The 16,112-nt window shown below is 43.2% G+C and overlaps 1 protein-coding gene across 1 annotated transcript; it reads left to right on the plus strand.

Moving 5' to 3' along the window:
• Positions 1 to 4,789: 4,789 nt before the first annotated feature.
• LOC138589298 (uncharacterized) lies at positions 4,790 to 15,976 on the plus strand. Its single transcript, XM_069659520.1, has 8 exons — positions 4,790 to 4,800; positions 11,770 to 13,026; positions 13,198 to 13,395; positions 13,481 to 13,682; positions 13,774 to 13,989; positions 14,082 to 14,224; positions 15,298 to 15,433; positions 15,788 to 15,976. Exons 1-8 carry the CDS (start codon positions 4,790 to 4,792, stop codon positions 15,974 to 15,976), a joined length of 2,352 nt encoding a protein of 783 aa, XP_069515621.1.
• Positions 15,977 to 16,112: the final 136 nt, after the last annotated feature.

Genomic DNA, 16,112 nt, shown 5'->3' on the forward strand with positions numbered 1-16,112 from the left:
CAAGCCTCCAAACTGTTATCCGCTACAACTCGAGGCAGCTCATTATGGCTCCTCAGGGTCAGAATGCGTGTCCATATTCAGACCCCAGTCGTGCACAGTGCTGCCGGATACTAAAGTTAGAACACAAAGTGCCTTTATAAATAGGCGTCGGCTCTCAGGGACCTGCACTTCAAAAGCTCCAACTACCTCAGACAAAGTTACACAGTGTCCTGATCACATGACATGAGGTCACTGCATCATTTTCTTCTGGCCTTCTGCAGCTGTAGCAAAAGATGCTAGTTCAAGTTCACGCTTTATATTATCATGTGCACAACATTTACTGAGAAGCAGTTGTTGGAAATATAATTATTAAGTTCCCTCAAACAGTTTTCTTAAGACCTGCAAAAATAAAATGATGTAAGTGGAGCAAAATGTAAGTAGAAACCGAGACCTTAAATAGTGCAGCAGCTTAAATATAGAGCTACATACATTATTATATAGAGCATATGTAAAGCATTATATCATGAAATATAAAGAGCTTTGTGAATCCGAGGGGAGCTGCAGTCACTTTTTTCACTTACTTACATTGTTTTTCACATTGTCATTCATTTTATATACACATAATAATTATATACTCTTTTTTGCCATAACTGCAGGAGCCTTTAGTTTCAAGGTGACAACAAAGTTACTATACTACTAACTAACTTTGTTGGGGGCTTGGGGGCTTTGCTCTCCTGTGAGGAATCCCTTAAGATGCAGAAGTTTAAATGTGATGTCAACTTTAAGCTACCTGTTTAGCACCAAACAGCAGACAGACACAGGTAGCAACTATAGATGGTGAACCCCAGTCCTTCAGAACCTCCACTGGCTCCCTGCCCAATTTGAAACCCTCCTCATCACCAACAAGGCCCTCCTCTACCTAGCCTCACTGACCTCCTTCACCAACACGCTCCCACCTGTAACCTCAGATCCGCCACTGCCAACCTCCTCACCCCTCTCACCCGATCCAAATCACAGGACCTGGGGGGACAGAGCCTTCTCTATTACCACCCCCAACCTCTGGAACTCTCTCCCATCACCTCAGACACTCTCCCTCACTCCCCTCATTCAAAACTGGACGCAGAACCCACCTACTCAAATCTGCTTTTAATCTGTGACCCACCTTTATCTTCTTTTCTATACATGCACTTTAACTGTTTTTTCTGCACTTTCATCGATTTATACTGTTTATTGCTTTTACTGTCTTTGCTATTTGTTTTAGTGTCTGAGTACTTTTTAAAGTGCTATAAAACTGAAATGTATTATTATTATTATTGTAACATTAGACTCCATAGTTAAGCTGCTAAAGAACCTGATTTTTCTCCTTAGGAGTTGGTGGAGACCAAAGTTAAAAGACCCCCCAAAGATCAATTATATCAGGTTTATGGACGGGTTTATATTTTTTTAAAGCCATGTTAAAACCGACCACATCCTGTGTTCAGGTGTAAACACTATAAGTTCCTCTTCTCTATACTGCCACAAAGAGCCTTTCTTATTAATTTTAGGTGAAAGAAACAGGACGAAATCTACAGTCCTTGTTAAAAAAAACATTTTAAAGTGTTCAACGGGTCCACAGATCCTGCGAGCCTTTCAAAGTTCCTGTGTTTTTATTATGAAGTTCCCTCTTTGTGTGCAGCTCAGTGTGGAAAGTGCCTGCCAGGGGAAACACAGAAAGACAATTTTGTGCATAAAACAGTGTTATGTTGGAAGAAACCAGACAGACTGCTCTCACCTCTAACCATATTCACCTGAACATTAGAAGCACTTGTTTCATAGAACCAGGGCTGTGGTCTCTTTACAGCCAGTGTGGACAGCAGGAATGATAACAGCAACATGTCTCTCATGTGAGTCTTGTGTTGAGAAAGACCTGAAAATCTATCCTGTACGCCTGACAAGTTTAAAGTTCTCTCTGACTGCTGATCGTTATTTCAAACAGGGTGAAAGCTAATGTTCTGATTTTGTATGAAGCTAAAAAAAGAGATCAGATTGAAAATTAATTCATCGTCAGTTAGGCCCGAGTACAGTGGCGGCTGATGCGATAAACATGAGTGACTAACTCGGTTATTTGCGGCCTCATTCAAAGAAAACTCATTTATTATGATGTCCTGATCACACAATGTTCCTGATGCGTGTGGAGGGGCAGCAGAAGGACTTTTATTACGCAGAATCATTTAATTTAGCTGAAGAGTTTATAGAATAACAACCTTTATTCTTTTGTGTGCAAACAACTGGAATCACTGTTACTATAAAAGACTTTGCTTTTCTTGCGTACCGTGCAGCATGCACATACAGAACGCACAAATCGAGTGAAAAATGGAGAGACAAGGTTTTACTTTCACTTTCGAATGTCATCCAATGAAATTCTTGCTTTTAAAGTTCAAAGAAATCCAACATTCGTCTCAGCAGGAATCATCTGATGTGTGACCCAGAAGAAGGACTACATTTAGACCGTGACAATTGACCTCATCCTTGATCGATTACGCAGCCTGGGGGGAGAAAGACATGTTTGAGACACTGTCTTTTCTGCAGCGAAAAATCTGATATCTTGAGTCATGAGTTTATAATGTTTTTGTTTGTGTTAATTTTGCAATAGAAACTGTTTACACCTCTGGCTGCTGATCATTTGATCATTAAAGTTATGTAAAGTTTGGGATTGCTGCTGGTGATTTTCCTACAAACACACACGCACACATTTCGAACAAACTACCCAAACAGTGTCATTAGTGTTGGGTTTCTCTCTTTTTAACACTTTTATTCTTATATTTTATATATTTATATGATATTAATATTATTATTATAATTTTTATAACTTACACTTATTTGTATTTGTATTATTAGGGTGCCATTGGGTATTATCTGGCTCTAGTTATATTTCCCCATAGTTCTATATTAGTAAGACGAAGAAGAAGAAGAAGAGGACATACTTTATCAATCCCCGAAGGAAAATTCAAATTTTTTCACTCTGTTAGTACAAACATGCTACACACACATAGGCCAGAAATACACACATGCACAAACAGGACCCTACAGACATGCATTAAGGGAGAGATGTCCATGTGAGGGAGCTGCCCCTAGGAGTTGGGTTGCCTTGCGCAAGGACACCGCGACAGTGACCAGGAAAGCAACTGACACCTCTACCAGCCCCAGTTCCACGCTTGGTCTGTACCGGGACCTTAGCCAGCTGCCCTTTGGGTTCCCAAGCCAAGTCCCTTGTTATGTTCTATGTATTTTGTTTTGTTAGTGCTCCTCAGGTGCTGCTCCCCCCTTGTAGCAGCAGTTGGTCATTGAGTTCACCTGTCCCAACTTCTGATCAAGGGCCAGAGCATAAAGAGAGAGAAGGCAGCCAGTGCCAGTGGGCCATTTGGCTGTGTGTGTCAGACATCACTGTGCTCATGCATACTCTCCTTCTGTGGAAGGAGGGTGTTCTTTCTTCAAGGTCTTTCTTTCTTGTTAGTTATAATCTGGGGTTTCATAGTCTTTTGAGTTAGATAGATCAGCTTCTCCTGTGTTTTCCTTTTTGATAGAAGCTCACTTTGTGTTCCGATTTTTCTTTAGTTTGTTAATAAATTCTTCTTGTACTTTATTCCTTCCTTGTTGTTCCTTTAATTTATTGTTACTCCCCTCATCCCCCAGCCCATTCTGGGGAACGTAACATCCCTACAGGCTGAGCTACTGTCCCAGTGTATGTATTGTTTTTATTCGTCTTAGTATTTTAGGACTTTGTAGGATAAAGTCTTGTCTTGTCTTGAGGTTCTCAGGTTGACTTTAGGTTGCAATGTTTTAAGTTTTTTAGTGTAGTCTTATTGCCTCTAACTGTTATTGCTGCATAACTCGGCCAGGACGCTCATAAAGATTCACCTCTAACGTCTTGTGATATTGTTTTATTGCTTGTCTTTTATTATATGCATCTAGCCCTAGAAAGCAGTAGAGAAAGTGGGTGAAGTATCCAGCTGAAATAAGGCAGGTTTTATCGAACTGTTGTCCCCGGGATCAAAACAAACATCGTCTCTGTGCTTAAACTGCAGATGAATAACTATGTCTTGGATCACTGCACTTCCCTCAGAGTTTGGAGGAGCCGGCCTCGGGTCTGCAGATGTTAACCTGAGCTGAACCTAAAGGAAGAAAAAAAAGAAAGGTAGACGTATCAGTTGTCCTCATTTTCCACTTGGAGGCAGCTCTCACAAGAAAGGCCTGCATGCAGTCCTACCACAATAAGACTCATGTTTTCCAAAATAAAGCTGACCTTTTTCAGGACGTGGTCGTTTTCCACTGGACGGCTCAGACGCTTCAGCCTCAGACGAGAGCTGCAGAAACACAGACTGACACATCGTCTATGACAGATGATGTTCAGAGTTGGTATTTTCCATCAGACATAATGTATTTTTCCACAGACCTCCCAGGAGACACCACGGCAGCTATTATTAGAGATGCACTTTCAGACAGCGTGTAGTTTTTTATTCATACAAATCTGCCCTTCTCATGAATAACTGAACGTCCTGGTACCAGAGCACGGCGGAGGAGTGAATACAATTTGTTCCTCATAAAAGAACAAATGTGTTTGTGCTTGTGTGTGTCTACGGTTGTGTGTGTTACTAAACCTAGTTTGCAGAGCGCAGGAAATAAACAGCATCAGCACTTTGTTTTCTGTCCTGCAGATTTCAGTGACTCCGTGTTCCTGCTGAATCTCTAGAATGAAAATTTAAGTTATCCAAGAAAGCAAATAACAACGTTTGTGCCTCGTGAATATAATAAACGGTTAGAGAAAGTGAGCATGTGGCGGAGGTGAGACGCAGCGAGACGATGTCATACTGAGACGTCTGTGCGGTTTGTTATTAGTCAGAACTCAGGTGACCTTTCACAGGTTATTAAGAGAGGAAATGAGGCAGCGTCAGCAGTGATGTTTCACCTCCACTGACGTCTTTATGAACTTTACTCTGTAACTTTGTCCACTTCTTCCTCACTGGTGAATCATACAAAGTGCATTTACTAAAGTACAGTTTTGAGGCACTTGTGCTTCACTGGAGTCTGTCCATTTGATGCTACCTTACACTTCTTCTGCGCTACGTTACAGAGAAGAAATATGGTGCTTTCCACTACTTTTAGGTTGAAAATGTGTTTGTACAAACCGTAATCAGTCTAAAAAACATGATGTGTTGTTTTAGATTTAAAAGCCTAACAGTACATTTATAAAAAACAATAGCTTGGCAGCAAGGCAGCATAATGCTTAATGTAAGTAGCACATTTAAAACACAGATGCAATTCAAAGTACTTTACATTTGCTACTAACAAGTTATGAAACGTCGCCATGGTTGATTTGGTCTTTTTTTTATGCAGCACTTTCACTTGTAAGAGGGTATTTTTACAGAGGGAAATTACTGCTTCTACTTGCATGAATGATTTGAGTTCTTCTCCTGATATCAAAGGTGAAGTGCCAGGTGGTGCAGGACTTTGGACAAAAGCGTCTACTAAATGAAATTGAAACATTGTCACAGTGGTTATGCGCTGCTGCCTCGCAGCCAGAAGGTTCCTGGTTTGAATCCCAGTTCTGAGGAAGTGGGCCTTTCTGTTTGGAGTTTGCGTGTTCTCCCTGTGAATGCGTGGGTTCCCTCTGGGTACTCCGGCTTTCTCCCACAGTCCAAAGACATGCTCGTTAGGTTCATTAGTGAGCGTTAAAGGTTGTCTCTATGTGTCAGCCCTGTGACTGATCAGTCTGTGAGTACCCCGCTTCTCGCCCAGTGACAGCTGGGATAGGCTCCTCAGCAGCATAAGTGGTATAGATAATGGAGGGATGGATATTAAAGGGGAGGTTCATATTGTTAGGTCCGCCTTAAAACGATAGTCAAGGTCCAATCGAAACTGATTGATTCAGCTTTTGCTTTCTTCTTCATGTGGTTTAAAGCTACAGGGACAGTGCACAACAATAAGCACTTCTGTTTAAGTGCCAGTTCAGCTGTCTTACCTTATTTTCATCTGCAGCCTCTGGGCTCAATGAACTTATTCCTCTTGTTCATTAAAGCCGTCCTGCTGAAACGATAAAAAGAGAAGTGATTATCTTTCACAGTCTGAGTCTTTGTAGTTAGAAACATCCTCTTTGTTTCCACTGAGAGACTGAAGTAAACAGTTCATAACTTTCAAAGATACACAGTTTTTCACAACTTCAATTACACAATTTTTCAACACATCGGTCTGTATGTGACTGACTGAGTAACTGACTGACGGTACTTTCAGAACCGTAGAGAGAGAGAGTTGCGACATTGCAATGGCGGATCATGGAGCATATTGGACCTCCACTGACTTCTCTGTCTATACTGCTCTGGATAATTTGTAGTAGGCAGGGCTGCTCTTCTGCTGTCCCCACCTATGTCTGCAGCGCGCACCTGCTTTCAAACACGTTATCATCGGCCTCATCTATCTACCTCGAATTTCCACCCTGGGGATCAATAAAGGATTATCTTATCTTATCTTAACACATTGTCTACAAAAGCGCATGTTGACCTAACGCGGTCAGCCACATACTAGGTTTTGACCTAGTCTTGTTTAAAGATTTATGAGGCCTTGTTTTAAAACGTTTTCTTGGCATATCCTGTGAGATGTTAGGAGATCTTAAACTGAGAAGAAAGTAAGATGTAACCGTTATTTAATCTGGATTTAAGTGACTGAAATTGTGTGTGTGGATCAGCTTTCCAGAACAAGATAGCAGCTTGTAAACATGTGTGACATCACTGAAGCTGTAAATGCATCCACCAAAGAGGTTAGTTTCATCCTTATTCTCTTCTTTGTCTTTGTCCATCTGTTTACCCACAAAAAGACCAAAGTTACCGACAGAAATAAACATTGATGGATTGTAGTTCCTGACATGTTTTCAATGTTCTCAGACGATCATTTGAGTGGTCATTCCCTGTTTTATATCGCCTACTTCTGTATCACTCAAGACTCCTACATGAAATAAAATCAGCACCTTGTGTTTTCATATCATTGTGTGGGTGACACGATCTTCACAGTAAAGCGGCGGATGCTGTATGCTGTTTTGTGTGGGAACATGATTAGTTCTTATATTAGTAAGTGCAGAGAGCTCAAAGGGCGTAGTGAAGGAGAGAAGACGTCCTTTGATATCGATGGATTAACATATTTTAAGCTTGAAAGTGGATCTGATTTATGCGAGAGAGCTTGAAGAGCCCTCGAGGTAATTGTGATTCTTCCACCCCCAGTGACGGGAGGCAGGGTGCTGTCACGACGCACGGTGCTGCAGAGCATTCAGCAGAGTCACTGTGGAAAGCACACTCATCAAAGAGGGACTCTGACTGCTTGTTCATCCTTTTGTGGAGTCCGACTTGTGTGTGACAGAAACGCTCAGTGGAAGCTTCATGTTCCAATAAAACGTTGTTTTTATTACAGGTCCAAGTTAGACTTTTGATTTGACTGATACCCCGCTGCCGTAGCACACCGACCGACCAGTTTGGGATCGATAAAGTCCATCCGTCCATCCCTCCCTCCGTTCGTCTATCTATCTATCTGTCGGTCCGTCTGTCCATTTATCCATTCAACAATCTACAATCAACAATCTATCTATCTATCTATCTATCTATCTATCTATCTATCTATCCATCCATCCATCCATCTATCTATCTATCTATCTATCTATCTGTCTCTCTCTCTCTCTCTCTCTCTCTCTCTCTATCCATCTATCTATCTATCTATCTATCTATCTATCTATCTATCTATCTATCTATCCATCCATCCATCTATCTATCTATCTATCTATCTATCTATCTATCTATCTATCTCTCTCTCTCTCTCTCTCTCTCTCTCTCTCTATCTATCTATCTCTCCATCTCTCCATCTCTCCATCTATCTCTCCATCTATCTATCTAGATGACTGATGACACATTTAGTCATGTTGAACACGATCAGATGAAAACATCTCTTGTTTTTTCTCTTCGTTGCCAAACATGTCTTCACTTCACAGCCAGACAGCTTGTAATGTCACTGTTGTGTTGAAGCCAAAATCAGGCTTCCAGCTGATATTTCTGCTCCCATTTGGTGAACGTTGGATCAAATCTGTGCAAGCAAAAAAGTCTTTCATCACAACACAGAAGGTTGGCTGAAGAATTTGGCTCACATGTACCAGATTGTTCTTGTTTAGCTGATCTTAGTCTAATGGAAAGAGCTCTGGGTGCAGTTATTTCCTTATTTTCTCTAGTTGTTATTTGTGTGCATGACTGCTTGAGGAATACATGTTAAATTTTAAACTTGCAAATGTTTAACTGGAACATATTCCTCTGTCACCCTGGATGACCTTTGATGATGTTTGTGTCCTTTGTGGAGGAGATCAGTGGGACACGAGCGAGAAATCCATACCGCACGTGACTCTGTGTTTAATGATCATACATTGAAAAATCTATGACTCTTTATAAATGATTGACTGACTTTCTGCCTGCAGACATTATGGTTTGTTATTCACGTAAAGCGAGAACACTTTGAATGAGTTACCAACACTTGTAGCTGTACACTTGACTGCCTACTGCTGCGTGGGTTAGTGTTTACATTTGGGTTAACAAATTAAGTTGTGTAAGCTATACAATACTTAACCTGAGGGAGGTGACATCATCAGGTCTGAATCCACAGGTCTGAAATGATGTGGCTTTTTCTTCCCTGGTTGGTTCATGTCGAGCAGATCTGTCAGTAACTAAACAGCGCCCTCTTGTGGAGAATCTGCAGCCTGGTTAAAAATGAAAAGATGTTTGAGAGATTGTTATGCTAATAGAGTACTTCCTGTGTTCCTGTGGTGAACCGATTTGGACTGCCAAATCAGGGAAGATGGTAAATTAAATATGCACTTCCTTCATTACCACTGCTAATGTGCAATTTAGCCTTGTACACTTCAACCTTAGACAGCTACAGTAGTGATGCTCACTTGCAAGTATGTCAGACCAGACTGCTTCACTCTCTGCAAACTGGAACTTGCTGCCAAGAAAGAACAATAGAAAGGTGAGCTGTTGAATTATACATTACGATGACTTATATCCACACGTTCAGAAAGGCCTGCTTTGTTTTTGCAATAGAAAACAGTGTCTTTTGTTTGTGCAAAAAGAAAACATTGGTGACGTTCAGATTTGAGAGACTTGTTATGTTCTGGGAAGCAGGTCTTTAAAGCATCAAAAGCATTCATAATCTCAGCTTTGTATTAGATTCTGTTGTTGTTGTTGTGTGGGAGGCAATGCCATAAAAGAAATGAGCTTAACATAGTCAGAATGTCAAAAGAGATGGGCAATTCAAAATGCGCAAAACAAGATTGCTTTTTGGTGCACAGGTGATGCTGGGAAAAATAAAAACCTCCACTGAAGCAGCCTAGGTACAATCTCTGATAACTTCACCCTTGGCACAAAATAACCAGTGCTCATAGGTGGGAAGTAAGAGAGGGGTTCACATCCTTGTTGCAGCATTAGTGGCTCCTAGGTCATGACACCTCTAACAGAACTAGAGCTGCTATGGGCTTCAGACCCCAAAGCTCTCAGCACTAAAGACTGAAGACGTTTCATGACTCACAGCAGCAGAAGGAAACAGATGAAAGCCTGGAACTACAAATCGGTTTCCTTCTGCTGTTTGGCATCATTACAGTAACTATGTTCAGATGTGGGTCATGACACATGTTAAGTGTGGGGTGGAACATAAGAAGCGGATGTTGCTGTGATGTTGGTGATCAGTGATCAGTTTGAAGCTACAAGTTTGCCATTTTGGTCGTTAAAATCCTGTTTTTAAGAGGCAGAAGTGACCATGTTTAGATGAGAGGATGGACCAGGACATGAGCAGGTTAAGTTATCCGCTGGGGCTTCGTCAGCTGGGTTTATTCATAATTCACGTTATCATAATAATTTGGATGCTAATATTGGCTAGCTAAAACAGGCTTTAAAAGTTTTTTGTCCAACCAATCTGTGAGAGGCATTTTTAAGGTAGCTGAGAAAGCGATTAGACAATCACAAGGTAAACAACCTAAAGCATACTCTTTAGCATCTTCTATTGAATCTAAATGGGACCATACTTTAGAAAACGTCATCATGCAGTATTGAAGAAATCTTAAAGGTATAATAAGTAGAATTTATCCTTTGCATCTTATTAACAACACATTCATACTTGGCCCCTCCTCCTGGGCTCTTCGTCACCAAAAGCTCCCACTCTCTCGTGCGAGAACACGCCCACCCCGCTGAGCTAACCCCGACAGCATCACAGTAACCTTTGCGCTAGCATGCTAACCGCCGGTTAGCTTGTCTAACCCGGTTTGAGGCACCTACTTGTCCAACAGAAAGGAGGCAACCTCTGCATCGCTCTTTCGCCGTGTTCGCCGGTCTGAATGGGGCCCAGTTGCTAAGTTGAACCACTCCCACTCTCACCTATACGCTGTGATTGGCTCAGGGAACCACAACAGCGCCCCTCCTGAAAACGTCCTGTGCAAAGCATAACAACAGAATAGATGCAGAGGGAAGGGTCTCACAAGGGTCTGCACACACACTCACCAACACACATGTATAGAGGCCCATAAATTATGATTTATTATATTATATTTGTAAAAGTCTATATTTCATTTTTCTAGGAAAATCCTACTTATACCTTTTAAACTAGCAATGTAGAGCAAACTCATTTAAAAAATGTTTACCGCAATCATAAATCAAGTAAGTAAGTAAATAAGTAGGGTCATTTTCTGACTGACTTCTATGTTACTGGTGGGCTTCTGTGTTGTGTTGGATAGGAATGAATGATGCTGTGACACCGGTAATCTTTCAATTGTGGACCACTGTTTAATCCGGGCAAAGACACAGTGGGACAGAACCTTCATGTAAATTTCACGGCCCGCTCCAGTTCCTACACAGATAAATATATATAACGAATATATAGAAACAAACTCCGCCTCTCGCCCTACAACAGCTTGGATGGACTCCAGCCCCCCTGCGACCCTGAACAGGATATGAGGTATAGATACTGGATGAATGGATGGATGTAGAAAGTCACACATAGACAATCACCAGGTACATGTGTGTAATAATAACAAAACAAGATGCATATATGACCCTGTTACATCTATACAATCTGACGTCTTCTTGCCACCAGTGTCGTGCTGTCCACTATATCGTTTGCAGGTTTAAGGCACTTCTGCATTGGCTTCACTTTTCTGATACAGAGGCTTTGTCCACTTCTGAGAAACAGACTATAGAGAACATTAAAAGCACTGCATGGTTTATGACACTAAAGACAAACAGTGGCGCAAGAGAATTGGTGGTTCCAGAGTTGGAAGAAAACTTTGTAAATAAAAGACTAAATGATGAATGTTGCTATAATTTCTCCCTGGTACAAAGCTGCTGTGCAGGAGCTGTTTTTCCAAATTCAGCTTGTGGATTGTGTGAAAGATTGTTTAGACCTTAAACAAGGTCAAATTACGGAGCAAACTGATAACACGGTTTGCTAAGTGTCAAGGACAAGAGGACAAAAACATGTCACCATACGGAACAAAGTGTTGTGTTTGTGGGTTTCCAGGACACAGTTGTCTGGCTACATTGGATGCTGGGTGTTTTACCTCAGCAGCAGATTCTCCTGAGAGTGTGATTCACCTGAGAGCAGATCCTATAGGATAAAACACGTTCACTGTGTTCTGTCTCTAGTGATCTCCTTTTTTTATCATCAAACCAACCAGGCCACAGGGAGGACCAGGGAGGCACACAGCAGGCATGTTTAAGTGGCTTATCTCTCGCCGTGTCATAGTGGTTTCAGATCAGAGGCTGCGAGAGAAGCAGTCACTACTTTGAGATGGATTTTTCTTAGATCAGCTGAGATGAAGGCCAAGGCTTTGTCAGTGCGGGAGTGCACCTGGCTGTCGGAGGAGTGCCACCAGGTAGACGATCTCGAGGACGCTCAGAGGGACGGCCTGTGTTTACCAAACATCTTCAGGTCTAAAAAAGTGAAACCGCTCACCAAGACTCAGACTGGACCGACCTACCAGGTTTACTACACAGCCAAAGAGCTTCTCCTGGAGGTGCTGGACAGAGGAGCTGTGCGGGAGCTGACCAGGAGAGCAGCTGGCGTGAAGGCCGGAGCTAAGAGCCAGAGCAGAGAGCAGAGCGCGCATCTCTCAGAGGGGGAGTATGCAGAGGCGATAACATGGTTCTCTATAGTCCTTCAGGGCGGGCTGTCTGTAGGAGAGAACTGCAGCTTCGGATATGAGCTGACCCTCAAACTGGATGGTTGGCAGGCTGTCCTGAAGAGGAACAGCTTCCAGACAAACCTCCTCTCTCTGATAAGACTGGAGGACGGAGACAAGTTGGAAGTGCTCTCTGCTTTCTGTAGCGTCATAACCAGGCGCTACCTGACCTTATACACACCTGGGCCCAACCTGGCTGTGAAGAAATACAGACTCTCTTACCTGCAGGGTCCATGCTCTCTCCACCTCGCCCTCCTTTGTGACATGAGCTCTGGATTCATCTGTAACATGTTTCTTTTCTTACCAGAGCAGCTGCAGAGACAGAGCAGGAAACCTGTGGTTGAGCAGGTGGTGGGACACCTGTTGAGACCTTTCTGCAGCCAGAGACACCTGGTTCAGCTGGACAGCTCTGCATGGATGGAGGACAGACTCACGAGCATTTTCTCTGGCTTAGGGGTCGATATTAAATTTATTCCAGCTTCATCTGTCCAACAAACATTGGAGGACTCTCTATCTCAGCTTGAAGCCCATCTGCAGGGCTGGACGGGACCTGCTCTGTTTCCTCTGTCAGACCTGAAAGGAGCGGAGATAGATGTGTTTCTGCCGGGCCTCTGGGCGACGCTGCACATCATCTGCATCAACACGTTTGTGCTCCACACACTGCAGAGCTCGGACTCAGGCAGGCAGGCCCACCTGACAGAGTTCAGCAGGAGTCTGGCCTCTCAGCTGGCCGTGGACGGCAGCGTCACTGTGCCTGTTCTGCAGCGGCTCAACAGCACGTCATGCCAGGAGACGAGTTTAACGAATCTGTCCAAGCAAAGGTTCGTCTGACTGTTTGTTACAAGCTTAAAATAGCAATCAAGATATTACATGATTGAAATAAAACATCAAACCAAAATAGAAGGAGCATTTGATCACTTCAAATAGGAAGGAATAAGGATGTGGTTCTGATGTTTGCTCCCTCACTGGTCTTGCAGGACAAATTCCAGCAGCAGTGGTCCGGTGATGGAAAGAGCGAAACATGGCAGCAGCTCTGCAGTGAGGCCGCAGAGGTGGAACAGACCAGGAGTGTGCGGTTTAGACAACTCAGGAAACTCCTGCTACCTGAACGCTGTGTTACAGTGTCTGTGCTCCACCGTGCCCCTCGTGGAGCACCTCCTGAATCAGGACACTCGCAAAGAGCTGGCACGGTAAGACCACCCACCTCCTCTCTGTCTGACTCACTTTAATGTTGACAGCCTCGTTTTCTCTGCAGTTTAACCTCTGGTCATGCAGGTCTAAATGCCGGATGGCTGAGGTGTTTGTCCGCCTGCTGCAGGAGATGTGGTTAGGAAGGAGCTCCAGCTGTGCCCCTGTGGAGGCCAGGTCTGTGCTCACCTCCATCCTTCCTCAGTTCAACAACTACTCCCAGCAGGACGCCCAGGAGCTGCTGCTCTTTCTGATCAACGCACTCCACGAAGACCTCAAAAAGGTCAGTGCAGCCACTATAATATGTGCTCCATCCTCTGACACCTACGGGAAGACTAAATCAAGTGTGTGTCTTTGTGTGTGTTTACAAGGTTGCAAAGCGCCAGATGCGCTCCTCAACGCGTCAGCCGAGACAAGACCAGAAGAGAAACTGTGCCCCTGCAGCAGGCGAGTCCACCATCGTCTCTCAAGTGTTTGAGGGCCAGCTGAGCTACATGACTCTCTGCATGCACTGTGACCACCAGGCACACAGCACTCAGACCTTCACTGTACTGTCACTACCCATTCCAACAGGCATCATTAAGTGCTCAATTCAGGTACATCAGGTCACATTTTGCGCCATTAAAAACACCTTCCAGACTGTATGCATGATGCAGTTTAAATATCTTTTTCTGTCTCTGTTGTGCAGGACTGCTTGTCTCTGTTCTTCGAGCAGACCGTCCTGACCGGAGGAGAGCAGATGCTGTGTTCAGTGTGTGGGCTCAGGAGAGAAACAACAGTCCTCACTTGTTTGGACAAACCTCCCGAAATCCTTATTTTGCACCTGAAAAGGTGGAAACTTCATATTATCTGTTAAAGTAACGTATTATAATAAGGGAAATTATTTTATTAGACAAATGCACAAGAATTAAGAGTTAAAATTGTATTCATGATGGATAAAACAAAGACACGTTAAGGTCCACTTAGTCGCTGGTTGTGGGTTTTCAATCATATCACATTCTTTATCAGCAGATGAAAAGTTGATAGAAACATGTAGATGATTTCTATTTTCCAGAGCAACTTAAAGACTTTTGCTCCATTATCGCTAAAACAAAATTCATTTCATACTTTGTTTTTAAACTTAAAACTCAATTATTGTTCTTTGTGTGTAAACTTGTGCTATAATTAACATTTCATCAAATGAGCTGTGAACCAAAGTTCTCTGTTCAGTCTCATCAGAAACAAGGGAGTTCATATTTTTTTTCCTGCACAAGTTTAACTCCAGGGCTGCACAGTGGTGCAGTGGTTAGCGCTGTTGCCTCACAGCTAAAAGGTCACCAGTTCAAACCCCGGTTTCTGTGCGGAGTGTGCATGTTCTCCTCGTGCATGCGTGGGTTCCCTGCGGGATCTCCGGCTTCCTCCCACAGTCCAAAGACATGCTTGTAAGGTTAATTGGTGACTCTAAATTGCCCATAGGTGTGGGTGTGAGTGCGAAAGGTTGTCTGTCTCTATGTGTCGGCCCTGTGATTGACTGGCGACCAGTCCAGGGTGTACCCCACCCTTCGCCCAATGGCAGCTGGGATAGGCTCCAGCCCCCCGCGACCCTGAACAGGATAAGCGGTATAGATAATGGATGGATGGATGGAAGTTTAACTCCACTAAGGAGACAATGGCACAGGCACGGATTTAGATCAGTCAGTGGAGCAGGCGCCACATAAACACAGGCACACACCGGATGTTGGTTTCACTCCGACCACTCCCTTTGCTTTATGTCATTCTTATTTAACTTCGAGTTAAACAGCGTTTATCCACTCTGTTAAGTTCACACTAGCTGCAGTGTCCTAAGTAAGCATTAATACGGAGCCACTTGAGCAGGGATCCAATAATATCCTATCAGATCAATATTATATTTATGTCCTATGCAGGTTTGGTTGTAAGGGGAAGAACCAGGTGAAGCTGAAGTCTAATGTTGTGTTCTCCATGAAGCTCGACCTCAACCCGTTTCTCTCCAGCTCGGTGCAGAACACGTCGTATTCCTCATACCGCCTCTATGCTGTTGTGGTGAGTAAACACACACACAGATGCAGATACTGTGTGTATTAGATTGATGTCATCCTTATTAGTTTTGCCTTCGATCGTGTGGATTTATTTTTCTAACGTCACGGCTCTGTGATGTATTTAGCATTCCCCTTAATTCTCACATATTTTATAGGTGGCATTATGTCACAGTGTGGCAATGAATCTCTGCAGCTAAGTTCGATCTTCCTTGCAATGAAATCTGTGGTTTGAGAAGTGACGTTGCAATCTAAAAACAATATATATTATATGATGGCTGTAAAAAATCATGCAATGGAGTTTGACATACTTTCTCTCTTGTTTTTAATCTGCCTGGGGTTTCACACTCTCCCTCTCCAGAACCATTCAGGTCATCTGAACATGGGTCACTACACAGCTGTGTGTCACAGCTCACTGACTCGGACCTGGCACTGCTTTGACGACTCAGCGGTCAGAGAGCTGCAGGACAGCCACGTTCAGTCTTCGAATGCCTACATGCTGCTCTACAGCCGCAAGCACTTTCAGAAGCCAAAGATCCATGGACTCTGAGCTCTGCAACCAGGAGGAGAAATCCAAGAGGGGGCAGAGTTTCAACTTTCTTTTGTTAATATTGACAGTGTATTTGAAACTGACAAAGTTGCTGATGCTCGCTAGCTTCAAATACCTGCAATCCAAATACATTTCT

The sequence above is a fragment of the Semicossyphus pulcher genome, unplaced genomic scaffold, assembly GCF_022749685.1.
Source record: "Semicossyphus pulcher isolate SPU_LCO1_2020_fin unplaced genomic scaffold, fSemPul1.0.p SCAF_1, whole genome shotgun sequence".
Lineage (NCBI taxonomy): Eukaryota > Metazoa > Chordata > Actinopteri > Labriformes > Labridae > Semicossyphus > Semicossyphus pulcher.

Excerpts from the sequence above, each read along its gene's own strand:
- LOC138589298 (XM_069659520.1), top strand. Across the intron at positions 13,027-13,197 it reads ACGAATCTGTCCAAGCAAAG|CAGTGGTCCGGTGATGGAAA; the intron begins GTTCGTCTGACT and ends AAATTCCAGCAG. Across the intron at positions 13,990-14,081 it reads TCATTAAGTGCTCAATTCAG|GACTGCTTGTCTCTGTTCTT; the intron begins GTACATCAGGTC and ends TCTGTTGTGCAG.